Consider the following 24388-nt stretch of genomic DNA (forward strand, 5'->3'; position numbering starts at 1 on the left):
AAGGTGGAGACACTGGAACTCATACACTGCTGCTGAGGATATAAAGTGGCATAACATTGGAAGAGGTTGGCCATTTCTTAAAAGACTAAATATACATCTACCATACAAACCAGTCATTTCACACCTAATTATTCACCCAAGACACATGAAAGCATATTTTTATACAAAGACTTGTACCAAAATGCTCACATTACTTTTATCTGTGTTACTCAAAAACTGAAAACAACTCAAATATCCATCGACAGCTAAATAGATATACATAAATTGTGGTATACTCATACAATGGAATACTACTCAGCAATAAAAAATACGAAAGTATAAATATAGGTACAAAATGGATGAATATCCAAATAGGCAGACAAAAAGGCAAATTTTGGCAGACAAAAAAAGAGTACATTTGTATAAAATTACATAGAAAATGTAAACTACAGTCACAGAAAGCAGATGGATGCTACTTGTGAACGGTATATGTATGAAAAGGCAAAAAGTAGGGATTACAAATGAGCATAAAGAAACTTCTGGGGTGATGGCTATGTTCATTGAGTGTGGTGGTGGTTCCGCAGGTGTATACAATTGCATGTTACAAACATGGTTTAAATTATAGCATGTTAATTATTCCTCAGTAAAACTGTTTTAAAAATAGGACAGATATTAGAGGTATTTAGGAGAAGAAATTAGTGAAGCTGTTGATTGATTAGATGTGGTGAGGAGAAAGTCAGGATGACTCTCTAGTTTAGTAGATTGGGTTGGGGGTCGTAAGACCAACAACAAAAAAGTAAGTTAAGTAATACAGATTTGGGAGTTAGATGATAATTATTTTGATTTGGAATGTTTAGCTTAAAGTATGCAAGGAAAATATAGATGATGGTGTCTCACCTGTTGAATGTGGACTTTTAGGCAAAAATCAGGTCCAAGCATACATACATTTAAGTCATCAATACATTGTAAGTAGATATAAACCTGAGTTTGCCCAGATGGCTAAAACCTGAGATGTGGGCAAAGCAAGGGATATTATAAAACATCAACATTTTAGAAGTGTTCAAAAATAGACCCCAGGGTAGGAGATTGAGAATGAAAGGTAAAAGAAGCCAGAGAGCTTGACATTATGGAAGCCAGAAGAAATTTCCTATAAGGAAGGAAATGCTAACAGCATTGAATATTGTACAAACATGGATTCAGATAAAGTTTAAAAGAACTCCGAGTTTGGGTATAGGCAGGTCCCTGAGGACTTTAGCAAGACCAGAGTTCACAGAGTAGTGGGAGAGGAATTGAAATAAGGCTTCAGCAATGTGGATCATTGCTCCTTTTCAGTGACCAGATTATTTGTTTTATATGAATTATTCTCAACTAGTTAGCAAGAGCACTGTCTTCTTGAAATTCAAGTACAGTCCTTCAGGAGTGTTCCCCATCTTGCTTGAGTCAGTTACAGAACCACAGTCCCTGACAGAAGTGTGCCCTATCCCCTAAATGCATCGATTAGGATGCAAAGTTGAGAACACTCGATTAGATTTTCAGTGGATCAAGAACGAGAACAAAAGAATAATAGCCAAAGTAAAAACACTTAGCTTATAAAAACTCAGCATTGATTATAAAATATTTGTTAAGTCCCTACTCTGTGTCTATTATTTAATAAAATCCTTATTTCCCTACCTACTTATAAATCACATCTGAACTCATCAACTGTGAAATTTTGTGTCAATAGCCTACTTTTCTATTCTGTAAAGAAAAGAAATAGGGCAGGAAATAAAAGCAAGCATTAGCATTTACTAGCATTTCCTGGTAGAACCCACTTCATCGCTATCACTGATGAAGGATAGAGTAAAGCACTTCCTTTAAGTCAGTAAAAATATGCCATCCTGTCTCTCTGCCAGTTACCTTTTGGGCCAATGAATTTCAATTCAATTGTGTTGCTGCTCTTTAATCATTTTTTCTTAGAATGATTTCTAAATATGCATATATTTATTCATGGATAAGGAGAAAAACCACCTCCAGTCACTGGCTTGCCTGTGATAGAGAGGCAGAATCTCATTTTCAGACATCATTAAAATACCCACCAAGTCTGTAGAAAGAGGCTATTTTCATCTTCCAGTCAACAGCCCCATATGAAAATATCTTTGCCAATCTAGATAAAAAGGAATGTGTAGGAAAAAGTCTTGAAAACAGTTTTATATGTCTGTTTTCTTTTTGCCCCCAGTCCAGTCAAGGAGATATATGTGTATGAAACTAGTTATGTATATAAAAATAATAAAATAGGTGTGTGAAAGTAATTCAATTTTAAAATCTTTACTTGCTAACTATATTTAATAGGACAATTATTCTTTTAGGTATTTTTCTTGTTTGTTTTTACAAAAGTCTGGTTTGAGGTGTCCATTGGTATGTGTATTTTGGTCCTTTTTTAATAAGGCAATTGTGTTTGATTTTACTGAAGATACATCTTTTTTAAATGATAGGGCTATAAACTTCAAGGGAATTTTGGAATTTGATGTTTCTCTGTGTTTTCCAAAGAACACTGATTCTGAAAGATGATGGGTTGAGTGAAAATAATAATATTTCAGGGTCAAATAAATTTGGGAAATACTTTTTGCTCTATGTCCTTCTCTAGGAACATTGCATTGTATATTAGCATGCTGAAAGATCTGGGCAGCCATAAAATTGAGAAGATACATGTTTAACTTTGTATAACCCGGTATTTGTCATATTTATTTGAGCCAGGAACATCCAAGAAACTAGCATCCTAAAGAATAAACATTTAGAAATTCCCTTATAACCCACTGGTTCAAATGCCCATTTTCAAACCCTTGCTAATTCAGGTCCTACATCAGACAAAGGTTTAGAGGCCAAATCTATCATCTTAAGGAACTGATGTCAATATGCATCAAGGATGCATATGAAGTAGTTAAAGGCTGGATCTAAGGAAATGTGGTAGAAAAGCATGTAATTCAGAAAAAAGCCTAGCTTGACCCCTAAGAAGGGGGCGGTAGTGAGGGGGATCAATGAGATAAGGAGTTCCTGTCTGCTTTCTAAACAATGCAGTTTGAACAGAGAAGTGCCTCGTCTTTCCTTTTTCTATCTATTTCTGAATTCTTATCTTCATCACATTAAAAATACCTTGAGAGACCCAAAAGAAAAGCAAGAAGGCATGAGGACTGTACCTCTGTCACAACACTTAGCATCCCGGTCTAAAATGTAATTTACGGTGTACCTGGATCTCACCACTTCCTTGTATAACATCCCCTTCCACTTCCATGTACAATCATATTTTACAACAGTGACTTTGCAGATGAGTCTAAATCCCAGTAGTTCCTGTGGATGGTAAAACTTACAGAAAGAGCCATAGATGAGGCATGTTTCTAATTAATTATCTGATTCCTAATTAGATATCTTTGTTATTTAGCATTTTTAATCTTGCTTTATTTTCTAACTACTTATCTAGATTATAGAAAACTACATCAAATGGATCTTTGATGTCCATTTATAATTATCTCTTTTATCTTCATTGGTTTGCCTTCATTGGTGTTTAAGCTATTATCTTCATGCTCTTTGGGGGACAGTTTAATAATGTATTTTATTGATGTTATTTCTGTAATTATTAAATTGCTAAATATAGTGCAAGTGCTTGAGAAAGTCAATGTTAATTCTCGAATTAAACCAAATTTGTCTTGAAGTATTAATGATGATATAGATGTGGTTGATATTGCTCAAATAAAATGTTAAACTTTCTATCTCCTTTACAGCCAATATATCAATTGTAGATATAGATACTAATCAGGAGGAGAACATAGCAACTTCGTCTTCTGGAAACAACTTCGGTCTTGACTTGAAAGCAGATGACAAAATATATTTTGGTGGCCTGCCAACGCTGAGAAACTTGAGGTAATTTAGTTTATATGTAAAGCTAAGGATTAGGTTTTAATTAAATGACCACTATGCTCACTAGAGTTCTGAAGTTTAATTACAATAGGAATGTCATATAACCCTTGGTTGCAGAAAGGCCTAATCAAAAACATCATGTTGCATGTTAGAACAACACCAGGATTTAGAAACCAAAGGACTAATTTGACATCTTTGTTGAAGAGATGGATTGGAGTTGCTGTTTCCTTTATATGCACCTGCTGAAAAGAATTATGAAAGTAATTAAAGGTAGAAGCCAGAGTTGAATGTGGATCTTGTAATTGCTGTTCTCCTTGTACATTCACTGGAGATAATGGCACTCTGACATTGCTTAGTGTTCTGAAAATTGGTCAGTGTTCCAGGATGCTATGAGTATAACCTATTTTATTGCTAAGCATTAGCATCATAATGGCGTGTTGGAGCTTTCCCATATGCCTAATACAAGAACTATATTAGTTGTTCTCATGCCCATGCCAACATTTTTTTTTTAATTTCACATATGCTTTTTAGCTAGCAGTATGGGGAGACACATTTGCTTCCTAATTTAGTTAGTTCAAAAAATAAAGTAACTAAAAAAATGTCAGAAAATACTCACGTGCTATGTAGTTAATTTACTGCTCATTATAAAACATAAGATAGTCTATAAGGATGGTACTTGGTGCTCAATAAATGTTAATTAAACTCTAATTAGAATGGGATTAATTGATTTGGTTAAACCATAAGAGTTTATTACAGACTACCATGTTTTTAATTTTTTGTTTTAATTGGTTTGGTAGTTTTTAAAGGGTATAAAAGTTCTGTCTAGGTGTTTCTACTCCAAAAAGACAGATTATGTTTGGAAAGATCCCAGAATAGCTGAAAAGTGTGATGGTCAGTTATTTTCATATTTCTAAATGAGCAGCAAAAGTTCAGTCTCATTCTATGACAGCTAGTGTGCAGGCTGAAATTGCTTCTACCCATATCTAAACTCATAGATGAAGCAACTGTCTAATTATCTGATGAGCTTCATGGTGCAAATAAATTGGCTCTGCATTCATTGTAATGTATTTGTGTTAGAAAAATAAATTTAAAGTGTCAAGTCAGAAAAACATTACAAATCAAATTTGAACAGTACCACAGTTATTACCTAGAAATTCATTTACCAGTCATTCACCATAAGTTTGTTGAGTATCTACTATGTGACAGGCTCCATACTAAATACTAGGAATCCAGTGGTTGTTCAAATCTAAGATTTGCTTTACAAGATCATTAACCATATATTATTGAGTGAATTAAATACAGCCAAACCTAAGGTTATTCAAATCTAGCTTCATTTATTCTAGTGATGATTTTAATTATCATAAAATAATTTTTAGGAATTATCTATAAAGGCGTGCCTGTTAAATTCTATAAAATCTGTTAAAATCTGAATCTGTTAAATGAATCTTTATCACTAAAATGTTTTTACTTTCATGGTACAGCGTTGCATAATTACAGTGTACTATTTCCATAGTATGGAGCATTATTTCAAAACAGCCGTTAGAGGTATATTTGTGATTGATAAAGGAAACAAACATTCATAGTTACCTGTTATTTTGCCTGCAGACAGGTCCTCAGTATGACAAAGTGCAAAAGATGTGGTAAACATAAATTATTTTCACATGCATTGTTAAGCTCAAGCTCTTTGAGAGGCAATATTTATAAGCCATTCATGAACACTACAGAATAGTGACATTGTACATTTTCCTATTTATTAGATTGATAAGAACAAGTACTTTAAATTCATATTTTAAAGTAAAAATTTTCCAAGTTGATAGTGTGAGCTACGGTCATATTTTGATTCTAATTTCACTGCCGTCGAGGGCATATGTCTATTTTTAGTTCTATTGGGGCTTTTGCATTTCTTTCCTTTATAGATCCCTGTGAAATGATTTTTTAAAGATTTATGATTAAAGTTTATTGTTTTACTAAATGAAAATGTAATTATAAGTAAATTGTTTTTATTTTTGTTTTTTTTTTTCTCTCTTTCCCGTTACCTAGTATGAAAGCAAGGTAAAATTTAAATTTATGCATGCCTTCGTCGAGTGCATGGGTTGGGTAAATGTGGCTTCTTAGATAAAGCAGCCGTGCAGAAGCAGGGCAACACCAGTACAGCTTTGTTCATAGTATGTTTCACGAGCAAGCCGTGCATTCTGTGAGAGTTCTCCTGCTGCCCCTTGCTGGCCTACATTCTGCTGCTTACCTACCATCAGTTGGGCTGCAATCTGAGTTGTCTCACCAACAGTGATGAGATTTGCTCTGCTCACTTGTTCAACCATCTGCACACAGTGCCCCTGGTGACCAGCAGCACACTCAAAAGGCAGCTGGTCAATTTCTGGTACACAGTCTAGTTCCGGGGAACACAGTAAAGTGGTCTCTTGAGTTGAACCCCGGGCCCTGGCCTCCCTAGTGCCATGCTGTCTGCTGAAGAATCAAACTGTGCTCTCACATGCTTACCACTGCCTTCTTGCTTTTTGCAGGCCTGCAGATATGCAAACATTTACACAGCCTTTGCACCTCTTGTCAAAGCTGTTTATCTATTGACATGTTTATTTAAAACTAGCTATGGTGCCAGATGAAGGAATCTCTGGAAATACTATATTTAAAATAAGTATTTGCGTTAGTAGTAAAGAAGTGTGAGATAGTTCTCCTAGCTTCTCAGGAGCATTTTAATTCTTACTTGCATTAGCATAAAAGCTGTGAGCAATGGGCCGCCATAAATGGCTGAACAGACCTCAGAGATGTGCGGGGCTGGTATCCTCTGGCTAGAGCTAAAGCCTGGTGTTTTGGCATTTCAGAGCCCAACTGTGCCAGATTTCTGGAAAGAAGATAATAAAGCCGAACTGATCCAAGAAATTTTTAAAACCAAGGCTAGATTTTTAATAAGAGAAATAGAATATACAGAAATGAAAGTAGGGAAAAATAAACCATGCGTTTTATCATGATACAGTTGTAAGACCACCAGTTGTGCTACGTTTGCTGAGATGGCTAAAAAGCAAATGCTGGCTTTCATAGAAATATATGTTAATAAAACTCTGGGACGGCACTGTGTAGGTTTGTAATTTTGCCTTTGAGTGGTGACCCTCAAGAAACAGGGAACCGTGGTTACCACTGAGTCCAGTCACCTTATGTGACTATTTATCCCCTGTAATTGTCCTAATACTGAGGTTGCTAAATCATATTTTGGAATGGTTCTTTGTGTTTCCATGAAACAATGAACTATATAACTTGTAGGAGTGATTTACTTTATTAACAAGACCTCTGAAAAAAAATGGTGGTAAGTCAGTCTTTCCATAAAGTAAAATATGGAAGCAAGTGAACACTGTTAGTGAAATTCAACTTCTCTTTGCATTATGCAAGAAAAATATAAGCGAAATTCTCGCCCTACATTTGGGCATGTTCTTTATAACAACCAACTGACTGAACGGAAAGAAAACCTTGGGAACAAGGAAAAATTATCAATGAAAATAAAGAAGTTCCAGAAAGGAGTGGGGGGGGGGGTGGAAACAGGCAGATATCTGACATGAAATAAATCACCTGATATACACTGCCAAGGTCTAATTTGTTTTTCTACCTGTTTTTCCTCATGCCATGTGTTTTTCATTAAGATAAAAAAAGAAACTTGGCATCATGGGACAATGAGGAGAGAATTAATCATCACCCTATCAACTACAGTATATTGATGCCGACTGGACAGTTTTTACTGATGCTGATTAACACCACATAAAGAATTATCTTTTTCACTTCTATATACTTTCACTATTCAAAATAGTAGCCACAAGTCACAGTAGCTATTTAATTGTAAATTACATCAAATTAAATAACAATAAATATTCAGTTTCTCATTGAGACAAGCTACATTTCAAGTCCTAATAGCCACATGTGGCTAGTAAGTACTGATTTGGACAGTGAAGAATTGACAATATCCATCATCACAGGAAGTTCTGTGGAACAGCACTCTTATAATTAAAGAAGTATCATCATCACTGACATTCTGATAGCCTTTGTTTGTTGAGCACTTACTGTGTGCAATGCTATTCCTTAATTTATTAAACATTTGCAATTTGATTATGTAGATACTATGATTGTTATTATCATGCCCATTTCACATATAAGAACACCGAGTCTTGGAGAACTTAGATCACTTTCAACATCTGGACTCAAGGGCAAGACTTCATTTCCTAATCTGCTGGCACACTTGCCCCATTTTATAAAGTAGTACACAAAAGTAAACATTCAAGTGTAGTTTGAGTATAAAAGTCATTTTTCAATTTTATTGAAAATATAAAATGTATTGGTTTTTGCATTTGGTTGCTTTATTTTGTTATTGTTCTAATATAGAATACAGACTTTGGGGTCAATCCATAAACTAAACTAATCTGTTAAAAAAAAAAAACCATTTTTTTATTTTGAGACAGGGATCTCACTCTGTAGCCCAGGCTGGAGTGCAGTGGCACAACCATAACTCACTGCAGCCTCGGCCTCCTGGGCTCAAAAGATCCTCTCTCCTCAGCATCTCCAAGTAGCTGGGACTCAAGGCACACACCAACACGCCCAGCTACTTTTTTTGGAGGGGAGGGCAAAGACAGGGTCTCACTATGTTGCCTCAGGCTGGTCTTGAACTCCTGGCCTCAAGCAATCCTCCCTCTTCGGCCTCCCAAAATGCAGGGATTACAGGAATGAGCCACTACACCCGTCCAGTAAACCTAATTTTTAAACATCTGTTTTTTAGACTATATAATCCAAAAGAATGTTTCTTAGACTTTGTTTTACTTAAAAGCCTTAAAGAGATATGTAATATTATCTTATTTTTTAGCTATCTCCCAAGAAAAAGCCTCAAATAAAAAAAATCTTTTTCAAAATAAACATTTTCAGATTTTTTTCTAACTTTTGAGCAAGGTTTTTAAAAACTTTTTGGTATATAGTTTGTTTATGCTGCCTACGCAATTATCTTCTCTTTGGTGAAAAAAATAAAACTTATTTCATTACACATATGAAGCATTAATAAGTCAGTTAATTCCTGTTTAAATGCTGTGGGTGAGATTATTGTTAAAGGGGAGAAGAAGGACTACAAAAAGACTCCTTCTGCAGGATAACATTAACATCCACTTAGACCAAGCAGTAGACGATGGAAACCAGAGTTTGCTGGGTACACGTGTGCACAGTTTGATAGACATGTGCCTGCATGTGTCTGCTCCATAAGGCTTCCTTCTAGTAGTCAGAGACTACACTACCATCACCCTAATGATATTGCTTTTGCTTTCCATTTGACTATTCAATAGGCCAGAAGTAAATTTGAAGAAATATTCCGGCTGCCTCAAAGATATTGAAATTTCAAGAACTCCGTACAATATACTCAGCAGTCCCGATTATGTTGGTGTTACCAAGGGATGTTCCCTGGAGGTTGGTCTGTTTTTGATGGTTCTCTAAACACATTTATATCAGATTTCACTTACTTAGTGTGGCTGCTCCTACAAGGATCAGGCTTTTGTTAAGATATTTTACATTTCTACTGATCCTACTCTTAAACGATAAAGCAAGATTAAAGCATTCTCTAAATTACCATGATAAAAAACGGTATTATGAAGTCCTAGAATTGTGATCCAATTTCCCAAATGTATAGCTCTTCACAGCACATATCATTAATACTTATCTTTTCTGTTTTTCTCTTTTTTTCCAACACTACTTTTCCCTTTTCCTCATTTTTGTCATCCATTTTAAATGTATTTTACTTTTATGTGTTGCATATAGCTTTATTAGCAGCCTTAAATTTTTTCAGGAACCATTTGAGTTTAACACAAGTAGCAAGTAGTAATTTACACCGTAACCGTTAGTGCATAGTCTGTTGTCTACAACCTTGAAGTCTAGCCCCCCGTCTTTGAAATAACATAGACTGGGGCCTGTGGCAATCAACTCTGCAAAGACTTGTGTTTGACATGCCTGCAAAGTCCTTTGTTAGCTGATAGCCTCAGTAACTCTTCTTTGATGCTAAAGCATCCTAGCATTCCCCTATTTTCATTTAACTATTTTGCAGTTTCTTCAGTTGACACTGACCCATATGTGAGAAAGACACCGGCCATAGCTCTACTCTCTTAAAATATCGATAAGCAAGAGTCAATAGTCAACAGCAAATATTAGCAAGAATTTTATAGAAAATCAATAGTGATGAGCTTGTTTTTAAAATAAAAATGTTAAATGTGTCATTCCCATACATTTTTAATTACCCTACTGTAATACAATTATTCATTTTGGCTGCTGCTTCTAATTAAAATTATCTTAAACCACTCCAATAGAATTAGGGAAATGAAGGGAAAATGCGGGTAAAGAAAAAAGTAAATCCACCACTTGAATGATGAGGTTTAAGGACTGGAACAGAACTTTCAGGATCTTCATTGTTCATAGCTACAGGCTCCAATTTGGAATTGGCCATAGACACCCACTCTGAGAAGTATGGGAATAAGAAAAGAGAAAATACATTAAGAACTAAAACTGTAAGGACCCATACTGGCTTCTTAAAGGAAGTTTTACTGAGAATTTTAATCTTCAAAGCCTAACTCTCATTCACATTCAAAAGATACATACATGAGGATGGAAACTGTCCGGAAAATGAATAGCCTCTGCACATGGAAATTATGATTCTGTAAAGGCACTTTTCAGTAACCAGGAATTATTTTGCAACTAAAATATGAGGCAGAAATTTGATGTGGATAAATATTGAAAAGTCTGCACAGTAGTTTTATCTGAACTATCTAAAACTCCATGATTTGAAAATTGGAATAGAAAACAGATTATACATTTTACCAGCTCTTGTGTCATTTAACTGGTCTTGAAACACTGTGGGAGGAAAATAGCCTACATTAAAGGATTCTTTGCTTTTACTCCTACAAAATCTAGGACTTTAAAAATGAATATTTTAAGCACTTTAAATTCCTAACTACATGGGCTTGCTTAAATAAATACTAGCAAATTCATACAGTGGAAAGTCCTCCTGCCATTAAAAGTGACTATCTACACTTACAGAGAGAGTGATATCTTCCACATATGTAAGAAAAAAAAGTCATTAGGAATGAACATGTCTATCAAGATTCATTTTAAATATAGGGAGGAGGAGAGAGGAAGATGGCAAGGTTGTGAAAGAGTAAATGAATGAATGAATGAATTATAGAAAGCTATATGCTTCTGCACAGCCTTGAGATTGAGATGCAGAGCTGATTTTCTCCCTTTTGCACCTTATTTACACTTCTACTTGAAATGTAACTGTTTTAATTTTATACTGAGCAAGGACAATGGTATTACTTTAATATTGAGAAAAACCTGGACTATGCGGTGTTTGGTTTATTTATTTTCAAGGTTTGGTCTTATCACTGGGGAAAAATGCAGACACAGATAATGGTCATACCCATCTGTAAAACATAAACAATTAAGTGATAGAGTTTATTCAAGAGATATTAATTATAGTGTTTTCAAAGGAAACTTAGGGACAATCTCCCTGGACATGTACCTGCTTATGTGTCAGTTTGGCTTAAATCTTTGGTTTAAACAACAACAACAAAAAAAAGGTACCTAACAGTGATAATCTTCTATATTTAAAATCAAAAGCTCTAGAATAAAAGTAGAGGCTATAATTCTGATTTTAACACAAGTTGCTCAGAAGATTTGAAGTTATCATATAACTAGAAATAATATTTCTTCAACTGCTCTTAAGCTTTCCATGTAATTGTGGGTTTTCCTGCTTTCTAAAACTATGATCTATTTCATAATCACATTAATTGCATCGAGGAGGGTGAGTGAGATGGAGAACTTATTTAAATTTTCTTTTCTAATGGTTTCTACTCTTCCTTTACTCACAGAATGTTTACACAGTCAGCTTTCCTAAGCCTGGTTTTGTGGAGCTCTCCCCTGTGCCAATTGATGTAGGAACAGAAATCAACCTGTCATTCAGCACCAAGAATGAGTCCGGCATCATTCTTTTGGGAAGTGGAGGGACACCAGCACCACCTAGGAGAAAACGAAGGCAGACTGGACAGGTACCCTCACACCTAGCTGATAATGCATTTTCCCTAATGCTTATATAAAGCAGTTAACTTACTTTTATATTTTTAGTTTTGCATCATTTATTTCTGCTCTCATCTTGGCTAGCAAGGACTGAACATTCCATTTTCTCATCCTGGCCTCCTATTTCACTCGCATCATCTCCCCAGTACAATTGTCTTCTCTAGGATGTTCCTGTTGATCAGTTGCAGGTGCAAAGTCACCCTCATATTTGCACCTATATTTCCTATGGGTTTAACATATGCATATGTAAAGAGGACAGCTTAAAATATATTCACATTATCTTAATTTCTACTGTCTCCAAGTCTGACTCCTTACCAAATCTGTAGACAGTCAGCTTCGGTCCCTTAAATTTAAATGTAAATTCCTCTAAGATCATTTTCCCAGTTGCATGAGCTGAAGTAATAGTCTGTTGGGCCTGACTCATCCCATGCTCTCTGGACACAAAGAAGGGCAGAAAATGGATCTGGGAGAAAGCAAGTAGAACACAACCAACACAGACAGGGACAACTGTATCCCAATAGCATTCAAGGATGTTAAAGCCTAAAGAATATCAACCAGCCGGATGTAGTGGCCCATGTCTGTAATCCCAGCACTTTGGCAGGTCAAAGCAGGAGGATCACTTGAGCCCAGGAGTTTGAAACTAGGCTGGGCAGCATGATAAGACCCTGTCGCTACAAAAAATTTTTAAAAATTAACTGGGCATGGCGGCGCACGACTGTGGTCCCAGCTATTCAGGACTGCTATTCAGCTGTTCACGCCACCACACACTCTAGCCTGGATGACAGAGTAAGACTCTGTCTCAAAAATTTTTTTTAAAAAGAGTATCAATTTTGCAAGGACATAAACTTTAGTATTTATATCCCCTGTCCATTTGATTCTGTTAAAAGCAATCCCTCAACTGCCCAGATTTAAGCATCATACCTCTTATTGCCTTGGTATTCTTTAATATCTTCAACCACATTTTTTAAAATGTAATTTACCATTTAATCTAGTTTTTCTCAGTGAAAGGGTTCATAGGAATTATTTTGTCTGCCATGACCAAAAGAACACAATGCTTTACAAATATATCCTTAAGTATGCACATACCCTTGTAAACCAGATCATGTTATTTGTGATTACATGTTTTAAAAATCAATTTTAGTATGTAACATTTAGTGTTCAATCATATTATGTAACAAATCTTATTTATTTTTCTAAAAAATACAAAGCCCACACAAAATATTCACAAATAGAACCCAAAGATGTATAACCACGAGTAACTTGGATTATTTCAGGAATGCAGAAGTGGTTTAATACTAGAAAATCAAAATATTGGCCAGGCACAGTGGCTCATGCCTGTAATCCCAGCATTTTGGGAGGCCGAGGTGGGTAGATCACAAGGTCAGGATTTCGAGACCAACCTGGCCAACATAGTGAAACCTTGTCTAATTTGTATACTAAAATACAAAAAATTAGCCGGGCATAGTGGCAGGCGCCTGTAATCCCAGCTACTTGGGAGGCTGAGGCAGGAGAATTGCTTGAACCTGGGAGGCCGAGGTTGCAGTGAGCCGAGATTGTGCCATTGCACTCCAGCCTGCGTGACAATGCGAGACTCCGACTCGAAGAAAAAAAAAAAAAAGAAAATCTAAAAATAATATAATCTGTCAATAGATAGTAAAAACATTTGGTAAAATTTAACAGTCATTCATGATTTTAAAAAAATACTTAAGTAAACTAAGAGGAAGGAACTTCCTTAGCCATCTATATAAAAAAAAAAAAAAACTATAACAAGTATTCCTGATTTAAAAAAAAGACATTATAAACATTTGCTATAAAATCAAGCCCAAGAAACAGATGACTATTTTAACTGCACTGATCTTAGCATAGTAAGAAAAGAACAAGTAAATATAGCACAAGAACAAGAATAAGAACAAATATATAATTTAAGAGTTATTATAACAAAATAGACATAAAGCCCATATGGAGAAAATTATGAAATTTCATTGAATGATACCAAAGTATTTCTCAATGATTATAGTCAATAAATTGGTATAGTCAACATGTTAATGAAGATATTAAAGACTCAATATTAAAAATGTCATTTCTCCCCAAAATGATATGTAGATTCAATTATAATAAAAATATCACCTTATTTTTCTATGAATCATGACAGCTTATTCTAAAATTTATATCAAAGATGAAATTCCTAGAATAGAAGAATAGCATAGTTGGGACTGTTCCACCAGATATCAGCACATTAGAAGGTAAAGTTTTGTATTGTGAAACCGTCATGTTAATTCATGTATAACTGTGCAAACAGGAAAGAATTGAGAACCCTGAAAATACACAAGCATAGATGGAAACAACATTTGACAATAAGTGGCATTGCATTTCATTAAAAAAAAAAAAAAAAACAGTGAACTGTTCCATGAATGATTTCAGGGCAATTGGTTATTCATATGGAAAAGATGAAACTAAATTTCTTTTTCATATCAAACCAAAAAATAAATTCACAATAAATTAAAGTCTTAAATATGGAAGGATAAAAATCTTTAAAATTCTTAGAAGAAAATATACCAGGATTAACTTTTGACCTTTTGGAAAAGAAGACTTGATTGAACAAAGCAAGATTATAAGTGGAACTGCATTAAAATTAAACTTTTTGGTCATCAAACAACACAAAACACAAGCCTCAGTTTGGAAATGTACAGTATGTATAATCTACAGGGAATACAGTCCTTGTCCCCAAAAGGGGAAAAGCTCACTGCAGTTTATAATGAGATGTCAAAACCGTACTGGTTGCTATAGTATTAGAAAGAACATTATTGGAAAGATGTGAATCAAAGAGTGCCCTTGATCACTGCTGGTAGAAAAAGTAAATTTCTAAAGCCACTTTGGAAAACAATTTGGCACTATCTTCTACAGTTGAACATGTGCATACTCTCTACAAGCCAGCAATTCCACTGCTGGGTACAGACCCAGATTTTTGCACATGTGCATAATAAGACGTACAAGAATGTTTATAGAAGTATTCTTTATAATAGCAGAGAAACTAGAAACAACCCAAATGTTCATCAGCTGGAGAACAGAGAGGCAAACTGTGGCACTTTTGCATAATGGGATATCAAGCAATAAGAAAAAGGAATAAATTATAACTAAATATAACAACATAATAGAAAATAAATAAAAATGAAAAATGTGCTATATGGCACCATTTTTGTAGATTTCTCATACAAGTAGCAATAAACAACATATTGTTTATAGACACATGTGAATTTCAAAAATATTCTTTAAAAGTGAGGTAATGATAAACATAAAATCCACATTTGTGGTTACCTCTGAGATGGAGAAGCAAGGAGATGGTATTAGAAAGAAACTCATAAGAGATGCAATGGTATTGTTTCTGAAATTTGGTGGTAGATTTACAGGTATTCATTTTATTGCACAGTGTTAACGCAACTTCATCGTTTACATGTATATCACTCATATTGTGAAGAATATATCAAATAGTCATAATAAAAATATTTTTGAAGAGTAGAGGGAGAAAAGTGTTATTTTATTTCATTTCTTACTACACATGTTAAGCACTAAATAAATATAAAATACAAATGCCCTCGTAAATTTTTTTGTTTATCTTGAAAAATAAACTTTTTTCTCATATTGCAAATGATAAGCTAGTTATAATAAGAATACCAGATCAAATATTCTGAAATAGATTTCCACTAAAGGACACTTGATTCCTTCATCATTGCCAGATATTTAAACACTACCTACTGGCTCCAAATTTCTCCTCTTCAAGACAAAAGAAATGAATGTGAATCATCAGCTTTCAGGATAGTGCTTAAAATAAAACAGATTCCTATTAAAACAATTACAATAAGAAAACACTAAGTAGTATAGTATAAAGTAAGTTAAAATGACATTTTAATGTTTTAACATTTTAATAACTCATATCTAGTTTATAAAATGTCATAGTATATGCTATCTGAAGGAGGAACCAATGTTAAATAGTGTAAGTCTGTTAGACATAATTAGATTTAGATTCAGTGCTGGTTAAATTGACAAGTTTTATATTTCAAAGCTAACAGTTTTGATACCCATAGAGTTATTTGTGATTCCTTTCTGCTAAATGGGTTTGATATGTCAAACCATCCATGAGCTAAGGAATTTTTCATTGAGTGAGTAGTTTGTGATTTCCCTTTGACAGATGGTGAGCACTTATCCAGATCCTCAAAATGTTTTGTGGTGGACACGTAACTACATACATGATTTAGTAAATTATTGGAACATGATAATGTTTGATGGAAACTGTCTCTACCACCATAGATGACTCATGGAGATCTGAGCCATCACTGTGTGGCAGGTGCCCCCATACTCCACAAGAAAGGGAGAGCACATGGCATCAGCTCTAGGGACAAGGACTGCATTCAGGCTCCCTGGGGTTCATGATGGGATATCAAAACCACATTGGTTGCTATAGTAACAGTAGCAAGAAGAAAGCAGGCATGTTTGTGGATGAAAAATTATCCCCCTTCTTTCTAAATGTGGGAGGCAGGTTACATGTTTGTGATAGCAATCTATTCCACCAGCTCAGAGAACAAATTGAAGTCTAAATACTCAGAATGCCACAAGGTTGAGAGTCAGGCCTGATTCTCAGAAGCTAGCTGTCCACTTGTGAATATAAGGGAGAGGGATTTTGTTGACACCCTTTGTCTCCTGATGGGTTTTATAAGTTAGAGGACCAACGCAAGCACAGCTGTTACTTTCAGCATCACAAATCTGCTTTGCAGAGAACTGCTATATTAATATATCCACTTTCCAGATCATCTCACGAGCAAAAATGGTAAATGATTAGAAAGATATTTCCAGCTGTTTTCAAAACCGTTTGAGAAAATAAAGTCTTAATTTCTCAGGTAAGATCTCAGAGCAGACGAACCTGTGGTTCTGCCAGGGAATCTCTAAAGCTAAGCCATAAATGAGACTTCTGTTTAATTTTCAATAACCACTTGCTGTTGCAGGCCTATTATGCAATACTCCTCAACAGGGGCCGTCTGGAAGTGCATCTCTCCACAGGGGCACGAACAATGAGGAAAATTGTCGTCAGACCAGAGCTGAATCTGTTTCATGATGGAAGAGAACATTCCGTTCATGTAGAGCGAACGAGAGGGTAACAATAGCACTAAAATATTTATTATTGTAACTCAGGTGAACTTCCTTTGCTAGCATCGGTATCCATCAGGATCTGCCTGAACCTCTGTGTGTGTGGACCTACTATGCATTGCAAAAGGATACCGTAGCTTAATTCCCTCTTCTTTACTTTTCATACTTCGGGAACCTCATTTGCCTCAGCCCTTAGGCGTTCTACCCTTAACATTTTTATTCGCTCAGTTATCTCCACCTTTGGAAAAACCAAATGCATTTTCTGAAGCTATAAGTAAGAAAAATCCCTCTCTCTGCCCCTCTCAAATATTACCTCCTCAAATAAGGTATGCACACAGCGAAACACACAAATCAGCTCCACTGGAGCCAGCAGGCTTTGGCGGTTTCTATCTCATTCAGGTTCCAAAGCAGTTATGGCAGCTGCTTAGCTGTCACAGATACAGAGTGTGGCAGCAGCTGCAGGACGTACTGAGCCTATTAAGTGCATATCTTGTCCCTGTCCCCCTTCCCAAGGTTTGCAGGGTCCCTGCAGAGTGGCTTTCTGAGGGAACAGAATCAAGGGAGGGGAGGAAAATGACTGCTGCCCTGAGACTAGCCACCTTTCTACAAATCTACCAGAGCGCTTGCCCCCAGCCCTGGGCCAGGGAATTGGCTTTACTCATGACTTTCTTTAGAATGCTGCAATACTTTATACTTACTTTTTTAGGAAAGTCATCTGTATTTTTCACCAAAATATTGTAGGACAACTCAGAGAGATAATTAGTTTAGAAGGACAATTAGAGAAAAAGGAAACAGAAGCCCAGAGACTTCAGGGGTTCAGACCTCCAAGCCAGCAATCCATTTATCAGACCGAAGACATAGAAAAGAACTGGAAATCCAATTTGCTGAGGGCTCAAAACACAGAGGATACTTTTAAATGCAACGAGTATGAATATGTAGCAGTAGTTCAGCCAAGCCGATACTATCCTGCAGTGAAAGACCTACATTTACTAATTATCCTCTTGTGGAAAACATTTAGATAAGTAATAAAGATTTCTTAACTTCTAAGTAAATAACAAAGCTTTCCTCAGTTTTTATTATTATTATTATTATGTAGAGGATTAGGCTGTAGGATGAATCGATACAAAGCATTCATGCAGAATGGCTACTGAGATGTTTAGAAACCATGATTGAGACAAATGAGGGATCAATATTTGGACAAACTGAGAACTTTTACTAATCTAATAGCCAGATATTGTAGTCATGTTCTCTGAGGAGAAATGCAAACTGAATATTCTCATTTGAATCTTAGAATGCTTTACAATCCTGGTTTCACATGTCTTCTAGATTAGATGTTAGGCCCTTTGACAAACTTTAATCCTTTTCATTGTGGAAAGGACTTTTTAAAAGATTTACTTTAGCTGGGCATGGTGGTTCATGCCTGTAATCCCAGCACTTTGGGAGGCCAAGGCAGGTGGATCATGAGGTCAGGAGTTCGAGACCAGCCTGGCCAACATGGTGAAACCCCGTCTCTACTAAAAATACAAAAACATTAGCCAGACATGGTGGTGGGCGCCTGTAATCGCAGCTACTCTGGAGGCTGAGGCAGGAGAATTGCTTAAACCAGGGGTACAGAGGTTTCAGTGAGCCGAGATCGCACCACTGCACTCCAGCCTGGGCAACAGAGCAAGACTCCATCTCGGAAAAAACAAAACAAAACAAAACAAAAACATTTAAACTTTAAGGTATTTCAATAAGTAACTGCAGATTTGAGAAATTAGTAGACCAAAATCACTCAAAATGTATTATTTTGTGGAGAAGGAATTCTGGAATTCCCAAATGCATTACACTGTTGTACCACTATGTCCTTTTAACAGGTGCTTCTTCAAGAAGGGCCTTTTATTATGCCAACTTCACAGCTGTTGACCATCAATCTAACCTTTATTTGATTAAGCTCAGTATATAGTACATCACTGGAAACTAGTCATTTAGTTAATTGGCCATATAAACAAACAGTTTTGCCATTCATTGTTAATTACAGGATAATATATTAGACATATTAGTGTGTAGTCACTGAACTCTGTGCCAAAACAAGAATACATTTGCTACCATAATGGCTCATTCGGCACTCTAAGGTTAAAATGCAATCTACTCTACAAGCAAGTGCCACATTAAACTGATTAACCAGAGATCGCAAGCGACCATGAGAACTTCACCCAGAAAAAATTGTTAATGCTTTATATGCCTATTCTATGGCATGATTTGTGTCACATACTAGACAAAGATGATTTGTTTTAATTGTTCTGAATGTATGTGAGATCTATAATAACATCCTTTCATCACAGATGAGAAAATATTAACTAACTTGCCCAAAATCATATACTACAAATAACAGGACCAGGTATTAAATGAGATATATTTGACTTAAATACCTCCATCTATGCACAGCCAATAGATTATTCTTGCGTTTTTGTGTGACCATAAAGGTTTACATTACTAAATGTTGATTATGATGTATGATTATTAATTTGGAGATATTTGCATTATCCCAACACTTTTCAGACTATGCATGTCAATCATCATTTCTTTTCCTAAAATCCCAGACAAAATGATAGCTTTAATACCACCTCACAGAATAATTGGATTTTTACCAAATTGGGGGCCAAGCTTCTCAAGAAGCTCCTTCTCCCTTGTCCTCTGCCTCTCTTTACTCTTTCTCTCTCTTTCCTCATTCTCTTCCTCATTCTCTCTTTCCTCATTCTCTCTCCCTTCCACCCCTTCGTCTGGAAAAACCTCCCTTCAGTCACTTTGGTATCTAATTTCTTGGCACTCCAGTGACCTCTGCCTCCTATATCTGCTTTGTCCTCTGATCCTTCTCCTGGCGTCCGCCTTGGTGGCCAGCGGTTCTTACTGGACAAAAACATCAAATCCTAAGAGCCTGAAGTAGTTACTTAAGCAAATAGAACAAGCAACTGAACTGAGTTTTTCTTCTGGGAAAGCTTTCTTCACACAGGTACAGAAATAGGCTAAAGGTCAGGAAGTAGGGTGAGATATTTTAGGAGTCATTTGGGGTTTCCAGAATGAGATAAAGATTTTAACACTGAAACCTAAATATTTTCTTTCTTAACATCCAAAGTATGTTCAAACAGAAAAAAGATTAGATTTTATTTATTATGTAAATTACAAACGTTTGGACACTTACTTCTCTTAATATCTTCTTCTACGTATGCAATCCAATTGATATGGTTTTAAAAAAAATCTTAAACCCACAGTCCAAACAAATAAGAAATGGGGTATAAGTAATCAAGTAATTACGAAACTTTAAGAATCAGCCATTGAAACTGTAAAAAAAAAAAAAAAAAAAGCTGACCTATTACAATACTAAAGTAATACAAAGTTTAATGTACCTTTTTGCATATAGTAGGCCTCAGTAAAAAGCTGTTAAATAAATACTTTTTAAAAATGGAAAACACACCAGAATCATCATGGGCATATTGGCAATGTCCTTCTCAATAAAAACTAAATAAATGATCTAGATTTGATGTTCCTAAAAGGTAAAATAGGAGCAGGATTTAGCTATAGTTTTCTAGCAATGCCCTTATTAAGTAATACAGCCTCAGGGCAATCCCTTAATTAATATTTTCTGCTGTTTGAAGTAGGTATTTTTATCTCCATCTTATAAATGAATGAAATGGACCTGAGCATGATTAAATAACTTGCCCAAGGTCACACAGCTAGTAAGCTTCCACACTAGTACTTAATTCCAGTATGTTCCTCCTGAAAGCCCACACTCATTCTCCATCACCACCCTGTGAATTGGTTTAAAAAAAAAGGGGGGGTCACTATGATGGTCCTTGTGGCAGAACCAGACTACAGAGAGAGGCTACACCAGAAAGAGGAAGGCCTCTAGCTTTTTAAAATTCTAATCGAGAACAGAGATTTACTCTCCTTGGACAATCTTTAATAGAGGCTTATATCCCTCATTAAAACCCTTAGGAGCCCTGTGATATCATGTTGCTAAGAGGCTGCTTTCCGCTAAAGGGGTAAAAAGAGTGTAGGGGAGGGGCTTCTCAGTGAGTCACACATACCCGGAAGTGAGTGGTTTTCTGAAATTCTCGTCTCAGAAAACCACCGACACTCTTAGCAAGGAAGCTGAACCTCCTGGGTTTTGCCAACACATTTTTCCATAGTTTGGTAAAGAAAGAAACCTCAAAAGTATGTCATTTCCCCCTATTTTCTCTTTGAAACTAAATTTTACCGGTCCCTTCTTCACCCCCTTAACAGTGACATTTTGAGCCACAGCGAAATCCATTTTTTGTCCCTTTCTCTTACTTTTGAATTCTCTTACTTGTAAAGTGCCAATTCAGAGCATCTTTACCCTGGCTTATTGTTTTTTCCAGTTCTACATGTGGTTTTTCTTCTTTATAAAATCAAGTAAGAGGGCACTTTAGGACTGAGGTTTCCACCCAAGTACTTTGGTTTTCTCTCCAGATATGAAGTAAGTTTTCAGTAATCCATTCATGATCCTCGGGCTAGTGACTAATGCTTATGACTAATAGCACCATGATGACTGTTAAGACCGAAACTCAAAACTTGCTTCCGGAACAAGAGAGAAAATGTCTTTGGTCATTTTCATCAGAACTCTTTGTCTCCTTCTGATTCTTGGCCCAGGGATCCAAGGATTGTTGTAAATAAGTAGCATGAGGTTCTCAATTAGCAATGTGTGAGTTATCTCTCATAAGCAAATTAGGGAAATTAATGAAACAGCCACTAAGAAAAATCATTGCAAGGAACAATTAGCAGGGTGTTCTTGCCTGCCTCTTCTGTTCAAAAGCCATCAGCTACATTCTTTATAAAATGTGCTTTAAGTATTTGCTGTTGATTCCTGCAATCTAAGCTCTCAGGAGCATGGTTTGTCCCCTAGCAAGAAGATAATAGCCAGCACAACCCAAGAAAGACCCCATGCTATGCTAAACCCGCCGATCCTTATACAATTAGACATTACTGCACACTACAGAAGCCTCAGTTCTCACAGGCTCATGCTTTGGGCTGCACAGCGCTGTTGTCAGCTCCACCAGAGGCTAATGTTGCAGTGCACCACGACCTGGTTTCAGTAAACTTTCAGGAAGAGTGAACGAGGGAGTCATGGGATGAGATCCTGAGAACAGCGTTTGCTTAGTGTAGAATTCCTAACCATCCAATTTTGGCCCCCTTAAAAGCTATGGTTGAGAGGGGTGAAGGCTGGTAGGAAAGAATTTGATTTCCAACTGTATTGAATGAGATGCGATTTATACTTGATTATTTTTAATATTTTATCAGCATCTTTACAGTTCAAGTCGATGAAAACAGAAGATATATGCAAAACCTGACAGTTGAACAGCCTATTGAAGTTAAAAAGCTTTTCGTTGGGGGTGCTCCACCTGAATTTCAACCTTCCCCACTCAGAAATATTCCTCCTTTTGAAGGCTGTGTATGGAATCTTGTTATTAACTCTGTGTAAGTGGATCTCCTCATTACTACTATTGATTTTTTATTTTTATTTTTATTTCTTGGTATCGGGGTCCCAATGCATCTACATTGTCTACAGCTATGCAGGGGAGGAGGGAAACAGTGAGGATCTTCAATTTAGACTGAGAAAAGCACACTAATGGACTTAAAAAGGCATGCGGGGATCGGGCTTAATTGGAAGGAAGCAAAAAAATGAAAGTAAAAAAATCTTATTTTGTTACATTCTATTAGCCCCATGGACTTTGCAAGGCCTGTATCCTTCAAAAACGCTGACATTGGTCGCTGTGCCCATCAGAAACTCCGTGAAGATGAAGATGGAGCAGCTCCAGCTGAAATAGTTACCCAGCCTGAGCCAGTTCCCACCCCAGCCTTTCCTACGCCCACCCCAGTTCTGACACGTGTAAGTGTTTATATTATCCCCATTACTTTCTAATTTTTACCCAGTATTCTGAGTCATTTCAGAAGGAAGATTATTCAGGATATCTAGTACACTCTGATATTAGAATTGAAAGAAATATAACCTGTCTATCAAAACCTATTCTTACATCTTCGTTGAATGACTTACCTATATTTCCTCCTTCAATTTTGTTTACAAAACAGTACATTTTCAGTTGAAATGTTGGAAAACACAGAGATATCCAGAATCATGAATAAAAGCCACCTCCATAATACCATGACAGAGGCAACCATGTTGGTTTTCAGGCCCTTTTATCTGCATAGTAGATGTGCTACCTTGTATACAATTTGGTGTCCTGTTTTTAGAAACTAGTAATACACCACTGAAACTATTTCTAGGCCAGGCACGCTGGCTCACGCCTGTAATCCTAGCACTTTGGGAGGCCAAGGCAGGCACATTGCCTGAGCTCAGGAGTTCGAGACCAGCCTGGGCAACCACATTGAAACCCCGTCTCTACTAAAATACAAAAAAAATAGCCTGGCATGGTGGTGTGTGCCTGTAGTCCCAGCTACTCAGGAGGCTGAGGCAGGAGAATCGCTTGAACCCGGGAGGCGGAGGTTGCAGTGAGCCGAGATCACGCCACTGTACTCCAGCCTGGGCAACAGAGCGAGACTGCATCTCCAGAAAATAAAAATAAATAAATAAATAAAAACTGTATCTAAACATCATATAAATGTGTATATCTAATATGATTTTACGTTAAGTATATACACACACAGAGACACACAAGAATGTTATAGTATTGGAGGTCATATAGCCTTGATTAGAGCATGGGCTCAAGTCAGACTGCTGGTGTTCAAATCCCAGCACTGTAACCGACCATCTGTGTGAATTTGGGAAAGCTACCTATCCAATCTATTTCTCAGTTTCCCATCCAAGTACTAGCCAGGCCTAACCCTGCTTAGCTTTCGAGATCAGAAAAGATCGGATGCTTTCAGGGTGGTTTGGCCGTAGACTATTTCTGTTACCTCATTTGTCAAATGAGGATATTAACAGCACAGACATCAAAGACTTTGTATCAGAGTTTTAAAAGATAATGTTTGTTAAATGACTCAGATATACTGAATGTTTAATAAATGGCACAAGTACTATATAGTAATGATAATAATGAGTACTTTCACCAGCCCAGGGCTAAACAATTTTCATTCAATATTATATGTAATTCTCATAACAGCTCTGTAAAATATAGTCTTTCTACTTTTAGTCGAATTAATAAGAATTAGCTATCTTAAGCAACCAACCCACCCACACCACTAGTAAAAGGCAGAGTAAGAATTTTATTCTAGCGAGTCAGACTCCAAAGTCTGACTCCTTATCTTTGGAACACTCTGCCTTTCCAAT

General features: G+C 36.2%; 1 protein-coding gene across 1 annotated transcript in view; it reads left to right on the top strand.

Annotated features, from left to right (window-relative positions):
* The window catches only part of LAMA2 (laminin subunit alpha 2), a 656337-nt gene that overhangs the window by 608485 nt on the left and 23464 nt on the right, over positions 1-24388 (top strand). Inside the window, exons 45-50 of the mRNA XM_058435730.1 lie at positions 3735-3873; positions 9192-9312; positions 11760-11936; positions 16962-17110; positions 22402-22578; positions 22822-22990. Coding sequence (XP_058291713.1) covers positions 3735-3873; positions 9192-9312; positions 11760-11936; positions 16962-17110; positions 22402-22578; positions 22822-22990 — 932 coding nt within the window. The remainder of the gene's footprint in view (positions 1-3734; positions 3874-9191; positions 9313-11759; positions 11937-16961; positions 17111-22401; positions 22579-22821; positions 22991-24388) is intronic.

This window comes from Hylobates moloch, unplaced genomic scaffold (genome assembly GCF_009828535.3).
Source record: "Hylobates moloch isolate HMO894 unplaced genomic scaffold, HMol_V3 SCAFFOLD_2, whole genome shotgun sequence".
NCBI lineage: Eukaryota > Metazoa > Chordata > Mammalia > Primates > Hylobatidae > Hylobates > Hylobates moloch.